At 51.5% G+C, this 10,214-nt stretch overlaps 1 protein-coding gene across 2 annotated transcripts in view; it reads left to right on the top strand.

Annotated features, from left to right (window-relative positions):
- The window catches only part of CUNH19orf38 (chromosome unknown C19orf38 homolog), a 29,644-nt gene continuing 19,430 nt past the window's right edge, over positions 1-10,214 (top strand). The window contains exons 1-3 of one of the 2 annotated variants that reach the window (XM_017863255.1): positions 1-280; positions 2,298-2,606; positions 9,064-9,156. In XM_017863255.1, the coding sequence (XP_017718744.1) occupies positions 46-280; positions 2,298-2,606; positions 9,064-9,156 (637 nt within the window). In that variant the 5' untranslated portion in view covers positions 1-45. The remainder of the gene's footprint in view (positions 281-2,297; positions 2,607-9,063; positions 9,157-10,214) is intronic. The other variant, XM_017863256.1, reaches the window with a different exon arrangement.

The following is a 10,214-nucleotide window of genomic DNA, read 5'->3' as shown; positions in this document are numbered from 1 at the left end:
TCTAATCTGCAGATCAGCGGCCAGAGAGGTGCCCGGGTCTGATGTATGTTTGGGGAAGGGGTGGGGAGAGGAGAGAGTCCCTTTCAGTGCTCAAGCCTGTGTGTGCAACTTCCTGCCAGTGAGGAAACTCTCAGCTCGAGAATCAGCCCTGGTTCTCCTTTCCCCGATCTGGCCTCACAGGAGGAGTTGGCCGGGAGCCTTGCGCCCCTCTGGCCTCAGCCGGATTTCCCAGCCAAACGCGGGGGAGAGATGCCCTGGACCATCTTGCTTCTTGCAGCTGGTGAGTCTGAAGCCCCCCTTTCAGATCCCCCACGCCTTTCCCCCCATCCCCTGTCCACCTTGCCGCTCTGGGGGCAGAAGCCAGTGCAGAGGCTGCCGTTCCCAGGGCATCGAGGAGGCTGAGCCCTGGGCAGATGGGTTTGCCCGTGAGCCTTGGAAACTCTCCAGCAGTGTTGCTTTTTTCTTGTTACGCTCCTCATCACCCCCAAGTTTACGAATATCAGAAATATCACCCCTCTGGAGTCAACTGTGCCCACACCCCATGACTCAGCCCCGCTTGGTCTCCGAAGGCTCCTTGAGTGCTGGGGCAGGAGGAGGGTCTACCTAGGGGGATATCAGTGTGGCAGGGTGGGTGGGGGTTGAAGGCTGGATGAGGGAGGTTTGTGTAGACCTCAGCCTGGCCAGACACTCTGTTCAGAAGCCTGTGGACAGGAGAGCAATGGGTCCCCAGGAAACTTCATCCTGCAGGAAGCTGTGCTCCAAAATCCATATTCCTCACCCCAGCCTGGAAAAGAAGATAAAAGTCCTCTGCCCTTCTTTCTCCTGCCCTCCCCATCACTCATCCCCTCCCGCTCCTGCCACCCCCCTCACTCACCCCCTCCCTCCTGCCATGATGGCCTCCTTGCTGCTCCTTTTTTAATTTTAATTTTTATTTTTAGATAGAGACAGGATCTCACTGTATTCCCCAGGCTAGTCACAAATTCCTGGGCTCAAGCAATCCTCCCCCCTTGGCCTCCCAAAGTGCTGGGATTACAGTCATGAGCCACTGCATCCAGTGTTTGCTCCTCCTTAAACACCCCCATGCCCCTTCCATCCCCTGGACCTTTGCCTATGCTGTTCCCTCTGCTGGAATGCCCTTCCCCAGCTCTCCAAATGGGTCCTTCCTCACCACTCAGGACTCAGCTCATGGGAGGCCAAGGTGGGAGGATCGCTTGAGGTGAGGATCTGGGCAACATAGTGAGATCCCATCTCTACACAAAATAAGCGAAATTAGCTAGCCAGGTTCACCAGCCTGGCCAACATGGTGAAACCCCGTCTCTACTAAAATTATAAAAATTAGCCGGGCGTGGTGGCACATTGTCCCAGGTACTCAGGAGGCTGAGGCCACTGTACTCCAGCCTGGGCAACAAAGCACGATTTTGTCTCTAAATAAATAAATAGTAAATAAATTAAATAAAAATAAAGTAATAAGGGTATAGTTGTGTTGCTGTGTAATAACCAATGCTATTACTGAAAATTGATGGTCAGGCACGGTAGCTCACGCCTGTAATCCCAGCACTTTGGGAGGCCAAGGTGGGCGGATCCCATGAGGTCAGGAGTTCGAGACCAGCCTAGCCAATATATTGAAACCCTATCTCTACTAAAAATATAAAAATTGGCCAGACATAGTGCCACATGCCTGTAATCATAGCTACTTGGGAGGCTGGAGGATCACTTGAACTCGGGAGGTGGAGGCTGCAGTGAGCCAGGATCACGCTAGTGCATTCCATCCTGGTGGCAGAGTGAGACTCCGACTCAAAGAAAAAAAAATGAAAAATGCAGTGGCTCACGCCTGTAATCCCAGCACTTTGAGAGCCCGAGGCGGGCGGATCACAAGGTCAGGAGATCGAGACCATCCTGGCTAACACGGTGAAACCCCGTCTCTACTAAAAATACAAAAAATTAGCCAGACATGGTGGCGGGTGCCTGTAGTCCCAGCTACTCGGGAGACTGAGGCAGGAGAATGGCGTGAACCCGGGAGGCGGAGCTTGCAGTGAGCCGAGATCGCGCCACTGCACTCCAGCCTGGGTGACTGAGCGAGACTCCGTCTCAAATAAAGAAAAAAGAAAAATGAAAATTAATTCAACAACAGGGAGCCGTCGGCACCATGTGCCAGGCAGTGTGGGGCAGGGTCACTAGCCTCCCGACTCACAGAAAACACAAGGCCAAGGGAGGGTGATCTACTTGCCGGAGGCCACAAAGCCAGGTCAGCCTCCACTCTCACCAGGCACCCACCCACCTTACCGTCTGCATTGCAGGCTCCTTGGCGATCCCACGACCGTCCATCCGGCTGGTGCCCCCGCACCCAAGCAACCAAAAGGACCCCATCTACATCGCATGCATGGCCCCTGGGAACTTCCCGGGGTCGAATTTCACACTGTATCGAGGGGGGCAGGTGGTCCAGATCCTGCAGGCCCGCGAGGACCAGCGCGAGGTGACATTTAACCTGAGCGGCGGCAGCAGCGAGGCTCCAGGGGAACCCTTCCACTGCCAGTATGGAGTGTTAGGCGAGCTCAGCCAACCCCAGCTGTCAGACCTCAGCGAGCCTGTGAACGTCTCCTTTCCAGGTAAGGCCCTTCTATGGGATCTCACTGCCAGGGGCTTCATTTTCCCACACGGACCCCTTGTATGTACTGTTGGCTCAGAGACCTTCCCAGAAAAAGCCAGGCTTCCACCCTGCCAGGACTTACTCGCCTTTCCTTTTTCCACCTTGTCAGCCAGCCCAAAAGGGGATTTGTTGGTTCACTGAGCTGAAGACAGCTCACAGGATCAACTTCAGAAATGGCTAGATCCAGGTGCTGAAAGCTGTCAGGAACCATTTGCCCCATCTCCGCTCCACATTGTTCTCTGTCTTACTGTCAGGCAACCCATCTCCCTCACGGTACCAAAATTGTTGCTGTGATTCTTCCCATTTTGCAGATAAGGAAACTGAGGCACAGGAGGTACACCTTGTACACATGTAACAGGTAGCTAGTCTGGGATGCCATTGCCTTCCAAAACCATGAATTACACCTCCATGACCTACATTACTTCCCCTCTTGGCCACATACTTTTTTTTTTTCTTCCCGAGATGGAGTTTTGCTCTTGTTGCCCAGGCTAGAGTGCAATGGCGTGATCTCGGCTCACTGCAGCCTCCGCCTCCTGGTTCAAGCAAGACTCCTGCCTCAGCCTCCTAAGTAGCTGGGATTACAGGTGTGTGCCACCATGCCCAGCTAATTTTGTATTTTAGTAAAGACAGGGTTTCACCATGTTGGCCAGGCCAGTCTTGAACTCCTGACCTCATGATCTTCCCGCCTTGGCCTCCCAAAGTACTGGAATTACAGGCGTGAGCCACTGCACCTGGCTTTTNTTGTTGGTTCACTGAGCTGAAGACAGCTCACAGGATCAACTTCAGAAATGGCTAGATCCAGGTGCTGAAAGCTGTCAGGAACCATTTGCCCCATCTCCGCTCCACATTGTTCTCTGTCTTACTGTCAGGCAACCCATCTCCCTCACGGTACCAAAATTGTTGCTGTGATTCTTCCCATTTTGCAGATAAGGAAACTGAGGCACAGGAGGTACACCTTGTACACATGTAACAGGTAGCTAGTCTGGGATGCCATTGCCTTCCAAAAACCATGAATTACACCTCCATGACCTACATTACTTCCCCTCTTGGCCACATACTTTTTTTTTTTCTTCCCGAGATGGAGTTTTGCTCTTGTTGCCCAGGCTAGAGTGCAATGGCGTGATCTCGGCTCACTGCAGCCTCCGCCTCCTGGTTCAAGCAAGACTCCTGCCTCAGCCTCCTAAGTAGCTGGGATTACAGGTGTGTGCCACCATGCCCAGCTAATTTTTGTATTTTTAGTAAAGACAGGGTTTCACCATGTTGGCCAGGCCAGTCTTGAACTCCTGACCTCATGATCTTCCCGCCTTGGCCTCCCAAAGTACTGGAATTACAGGCGTGAGCCACTGCACCTGGCTTTTTTTTTTTTTTTTTTTTTTTGAGACGGAGTCTCGCTCTGTCACCCAGGCTGGAGTGCAGTGGCCGGATCTCAGCTCACTGCAAGCTCCGCCTCCCGGGTTCAAGCCATTCTCTTGCCTCAGCCTCCCGAGTAGCTGGGACTTACAGGTGCCCGCCACCTCACCTGGCTAGTTTTTTGTATTTTTTAGTGGAAACAGGGTTTCGCCGTGTTAGCCAGGACGATCTCGATCTCCTGACCTCGTGATCTGCCCGTCTCGGCCTCCCAGAGTGCTGGGATTACAGGCTTGAGCCACTGCGCCCGGCCTTTTTTTTTTTTTTAATGAGACAAGGTTGTCCAGACTAGAGGGCAATGGCACAGTCATACCTCACTTCATCCTCAAATTCCTGTCCTCAAGTGATCCTCCCACCTCAGCCTCCTAAGTAGCTGGGACTACAGGTGTGCACCACCATGCCCAGCTAATTTAAAAAAATTATTTTAGAGATGAGGGTCTCAAAATGTTCACCAGGGCTGGACATGTCTTGGGCGTGGGTTTCCAAACATCCCACTGCTGTCACCCTGTCTCATTCCCAGGAGTTCTCTTAGAAGGAGAGACAAAAGGCTGGGCATGGTGGCTCACACCTGAAATCCCAGCACTTTGGGAGGCTGAGGCGGGCAGATCACGAGGTCAAGAGATCGAGACCATCCTGGCCAACATGGTGAAACCCTGTCTCTACTAAAAATACAAAAATTAACTGGGCATGGTGGCTCCTGACTGTAGTCCCAGCTACTCAGGAGGCTGAGGCAGGAGAATCGCTTGAACCTGGGAGGCAGAGTCTCCAGTGAGCCGAGATCGCTCCGCTGCACTAGCCTGGGCAACAGAGCAAGACTCTGTCTCAAAAAATAAAAATTAAAAAGAGGAAAAAATGGTGAAAACCACCTAACCATCTCATCCATCTTTTTCCCCTCTAATCTGGACATGGTGGCTCATGCTTGTAATCCCAATACTTTGGGATGCTGAGGTAGGTGGATCACCTGAGGTCAGAGCTTAAGACCAGCCTGACCAATGTGGTGAAACCCTATCTCTACTAAAAATACAAAAATTAGCTGGACATGGTGGTGTGCGTGTATAATTCCAGTGGCTTGGGATGCTGAGGCAGGAGGATCATTTGAACCTGGGAGGCATAGGTTACAGTGAGCCAAGACAGTGCCATTGCACTCCAGCATGGGCAACAGAGCAAGATTCTGTCTCAAAAAAAAAAAAAAAAGATGTTGACCAGGCTAGTCTTGAACTCTTAACCTCAAGTGATCCTCCCACCTCAGCCTCCAGAGTAGCTGGGATCACAGATGTGAGTCACTATGCCCAGCATGAGCCACATAAGGCTTCTGAACACTTATTATGCACCAGGAACTGTCCTTGGGCTTGCCCTTCTACAGCTGACATTCCAGGCAGATGAGGACAGATGATAAACATGAAATCCAACATATTCAACCTGCCAGCAGGGCACCAGATAAAATCCACTTGGGTGAGGATGTCATTATTTGAAGTAGAGTAGGGCGACTGGCCCAATGTTCTAATGGTCAGTTCTCTGGACTCTGAAGTAGAGTATTGCAATCAGGGAAGCCCTCTCTGAGGAGATGGCATTTGAGCAAAGAGCTGAATGATGAGGAGGAGCCAACCACGTGGATATCCGGGGCACGTATTGCAGGCAGAGGATACAGGCTGTGCAAAGACCACGAGGCTGAAGCTTCCCTGGTGTGTCTGAGGAGCCCAGTATGGCTGAAGGATGGTGAATAAGGAAGAAAATACGGAGAGGTGGGGCAGGGAGTTCACCAGGAGGCTCGTGGGGGGCCTGGTAGACCACAGCAAGGATTTTAGCTTTTCACCCGAGTCAGACGGGAACCCCCGCAGGGCTGATGTCCTTTTCTGATCTCTGAGTGAGGAGGCTGGGCATGGGTTATGGGTCAAGAAGCAGGAGGGAGGAGCCCTCGGTGGCCTTCTGTGTTACCATCAGTCAGAACTTTCCTGGCCGGGTGCAGTGACCCACGCCTGTAAGCCCAGGACTTTGGGAGGCTGAGGTGGGAGGATTCTTTGAGCCAAGGAGTTCAAGATCAGCCTGGGCAACATAGTGAGACCCTGTCTTTACAAAAAAATAATAATAATTTTATTTTTTTTTAGATAGAGGTCTTGCTTTGTTGACCAGGCTAGAGTGCAGTGGTGCAATTACAGCTCACTGAAGCCTCCACTTCCTGGGCTCAGTCAATCCTCCCTTCTCAGCCTCCCTAGTAGCTGGACTATAGCCTTGCACCACCACGCTTGGCTAATATTTCTTTTTTTGTAAAGACAAGGACTCACTATGTTGCCCAGGTTGGTCTCAAACTCCTGGGCTCAAGTGATCCTGCCACTCAGCCTCCTAAAATACTGGAATTACATGAGCCACCGCACACCTGGCTCCGGCCAATTTTTTTATTTTTATTTTTTTGGAGACGGAGTCTCACTCTGTCGCCCAGGCTGGAGTGCAGTGGTGTGATCCCGGCTCACTGCAGCCTCTACCTCCGAGATTCAAGCAATTCTGCCTCAGCCTTCCTAGTAGCTGGGATTACAGGCGTGTGCCACCATGCCCAGCTAATTTTTGTATTTTAGTAGAGATGGGGTTTCACCATGTTGGCCAGGCTCTTCTCAAACTCCTGACCTCAGGTGATCCGCCCACCTTGGCCTCCCAAGGTGCTGAGATTACAGGCGTGAGCTACCGTGTCCGGCTAATTTTTTTTTTTTTAATTAGCAGGGCCTGATGGCATGTGCCAGTAGGATGAGGCAGGTAGATCACTTAAGCCGGGGAGGTAGAGGATATTGTGAGCCGTGATCGCACCACTGCACTCTAGCCTGGGTGACAGAGGGAGACCCTGTCTGTAAAAACATTTTTTTTTTTTTTAGTGTTTGACACAGAGTCTCACTCTGTCGCCCAGGCTGAAGTGCAGTGGCCCGATCTCGGCTCATTGCAACCTCTGCCTCCCAGGCTCAAGTGATTCTCCTGCCTCAGCCTCCCGAGTAGCTGGAACTACAGGTGCCAACCACCCTGCTAATTTTTGTATTTTTTAGTAGAGATGGGGTTTCACCATGTTGGCCAGGGTGGTCTTGAACTCCTGACCTCAAGTGATCTGCCCATGTCAGCCTCCCAAAGTGCTGGGATTACAGGCATGAGCCCCACCACACCTGCCCCAAAAAACTTTTAAAAATAACTTTTTCACTGCGAAAAAAATCTTGTTGCCAGCGGAGGCCAACACGCAGCTATGACAGAGCAGTTCTCTGTCCTTCCCGGCCTCAGGCTCCTCTATCAAAGGCCTCCTTCTCTCACCTTGGCCTTGTGGTCTTGGAGTAGGGAGCTGACAACACCCTTTCTGCCCCAGGTGAATCAATGAACAAGGCTCACATTGTGAGAACACCAAGCATCTGTCTTCTTCCCCCTCCTGGCTTAGCTCCTCACCTCCCTTGGGGTTGGGGCATCTCCTCTTTCTCCAGGAAGGGGAAGCCAAGTCCTGTGCTGAGAAGGTGACTCTGGAACTGCCATTCCCATGCCTGTGTGACTAGCTTCTGGGTGGATCTCAGGGTCTACCGTTGAGCTGGGAGTGGATGTCGTCGGGCCACTGGCACCCAGACTGCAAGTAATAAAAACCTGACTCGCACTGGCTCTACCAACAAGAGGGGATTTGTTGGTTCACTGAGCTGAAGTCAGTTTACATGGCTGACTTCAGATGTGGCTGGATCCAGGTGCTGAAAAAAATGACAGAAAGCATCTGCCTTCTCAGCTCCTCTTCTCTCTTATTCTCAGGTTGTTTCCCCCCCTCACGGTGGCAAGATTGTGCCTGGAAGCTTCAGATATATATTCTCTCTTTTTTTTTTTTTTTTGAGACAGATTTGGCTCTGTCACTCGGACTGGAAGGCAGTGGTGCAATCTCGACTCACTGCAGCCTCCGCCTTTTAGGTTCAACACAGGCACTTGCCACCACGCCCGGCTAATTTTTGTATTTTTAGTAGAGACGAGGTTTCACTATGTTGGCCAGGTTGATCTCGAACTCCTGACCTCAGGTGATCCACCCTCCTCAGCCTCCCAAAGTGCTGGGATTACAGGCATGAGCCACTGTGCCCAGCCATCTCTTTGTTTGTTTGTTTCTTCAGACAGGGCAGGGTCTCTCTCTGTCACCCAGGCTGGAGTGCAGTGGCATGATCTCAGCTCATTGCAACCTCCACCTCCTGGGTTCAAGCTATTCTTGTGCCTCAGCCTCCCAAGTAACTGGAATTACAGGCGTGAACCACACCTGGCTAATTATTTGTGGGGTTTTGTTGTTTTTGTTTTGTTTTGTTTGTTTTTGAGACGGAGTCTTGCTCTGTCACCCAGGCTGGAGTTCAGTGTCACGATCTCATCTCACTGCAACCTCTGCCTCCCGAGCTCAAGCAATTCTCCTGCCTCAGCCTCCTGAGTAAGTGGGACTACAGGCACGTGCCAGCACGCCTGGCTAATTTTTTGTATTTTTATTAGAGATGGGGTTTCAGTGTTAGCCAGAATGGTCTCAATCTCCTGACCTTGGGATCCACCCGCCTTGGCCTCCCAAAGTGCAGGGATTGCAGGTGTGAGCCACCACACCCGGCCAATTATTTATATTTTTAATATAGACAGAATTTCCCTGTGGCTAGACTGGTCTTGAGCTCCTGGCCTCAAGTAATCCACCTGCCTTAGACTCCCAAAGTGTTGGGATTACAGGCATGAATCACCGTGCTTGGCCTAAGAGATCTATTCTATGCAATGCTAGGCAGAGAAGTAAAACTCTTTTCCCAATGGTACCTCCAAAGTCCCAGACTTAGCTTTCATTGGCTCCACTTGGGTTACGTGCTCATCCTGAACCAATCATGATAGCCAGGAGTGAGGGATATGCTAATTGGCCAGACACAAAGTTTGCTAAGTCTCTTGAGTCCATCTGCATTCATGTTCTTTGGTTGGGGGTTATGGGGTAAGGGCTGGCTACTCAAAGGTCACCTGGAGAGATGACACTGACCTGCCCACTCTCTTTTCTGATTTTCCTCCAGTGCCCACTTGGATCTTGGTGCTCTCCCTGAGCCTGGCTGGCGCCGTCTTCCTCCTCGCTGGGCTGGTGGCTGTTGCCCTGGTGGTCAGAAGAGGTAACAGCATGCAAAGAAAGCCTGGCACATAAGTTGCCAGTTGATAACTTCTGGAACGTGAAAATGTGCTTATACTCACAACTCACACTATTTTTGTTTTCAGGTTCAATAATTTGTTCATCACACCCCTTTTAAAAATATTTATTTATTTATTATTTTTCTTCTCAGGCAGAGTCTCGCTGTGTCGCCCAGGCTGGAGTGCAGTGGTGTGATCTCGGCTCACTGCAACCTCCGCCTTCGAGGTTCAAGCGATTCGCCTGCCTCAACCTCTCAAGTAGCTGGGATTACAGGTGTGCACTACCATGCCCGGCCAATGTTTGTATTTTTAGTAGAGATGGGGTTTCGCCATGTTGCCCAAGCTGGTCTTGAACTCCTGACCTCAGGTGATCCGCCCGCCTCGGCCTCCCAAAGTGTTGGGGTTACAGGTATGAGCCACAGTCCCTGGCCTAAAAATTTTGTATTTGGAGACTCGCTCTGTCACCCAGGCTGGAGTGCAATGGCAGGATCATAGCTCGCTGCATCCTTGACCTCCTGGGCTCAAGCAGTTCTGCCTCAGCCTCCAAAGTAGCTGGGACCACAGGTGCATGCCACCACACGCAGCTAATTATTTATTTTATTTTTTTTAAGACAGGGTCTTGCTATGTTGCCCAGGCTGGGTAACTCCTGGGTTCAAGCAATCCTCCCACCTCAGCCTCCCAAAAGTTCTGGGACCACAGGTGCACACTACCACACCCTGCTAATTTTTTAAAAATATTTTTTGTTGGCCAGGCGCGGTGGCTCAAGCCTGTAATCCCAGCACTTTGGGAGGCCGAGACGGGCGGATCACGAGGTCAGGAGATCGAGACCATCCTGGCTAACATGGTGAAACCCCGTCTCTACTAAAAATACAAAAAAAAACTAGCCGGGCGACCTGGCGGGCGCCTGTAGTCCCAGCTACTCGGGAGGCTGAGGCAGGAGAATGGCGGGAACCCGGGAGGCGGAGCTTGCAGTGAGCTGAGATCCGGCCACTGCACTCCAGCCTGGGCGGCAGAGCGAGACTCCGTCTCACAAAAAAAAAA

Source organism: Rhinopithecus bieti, unplaced genomic scaffold, assembly GCF_001698545.2.
Source record: "Rhinopithecus bieti isolate Rb0 unplaced genomic scaffold, ASM169854v2 scaffold_70145, whole genome shotgun sequence".
Classification (NCBI taxonomy): Eukaryota; Metazoa; Chordata; class Mammalia; order Primates; family Cercopithecidae; genus Rhinopithecus; species Rhinopithecus bieti.
The sequence above is the reverse complement of the archived record's forward strand: the minus strand, read 5'-3'. Positions and strand labels throughout refer to the sequence as shown.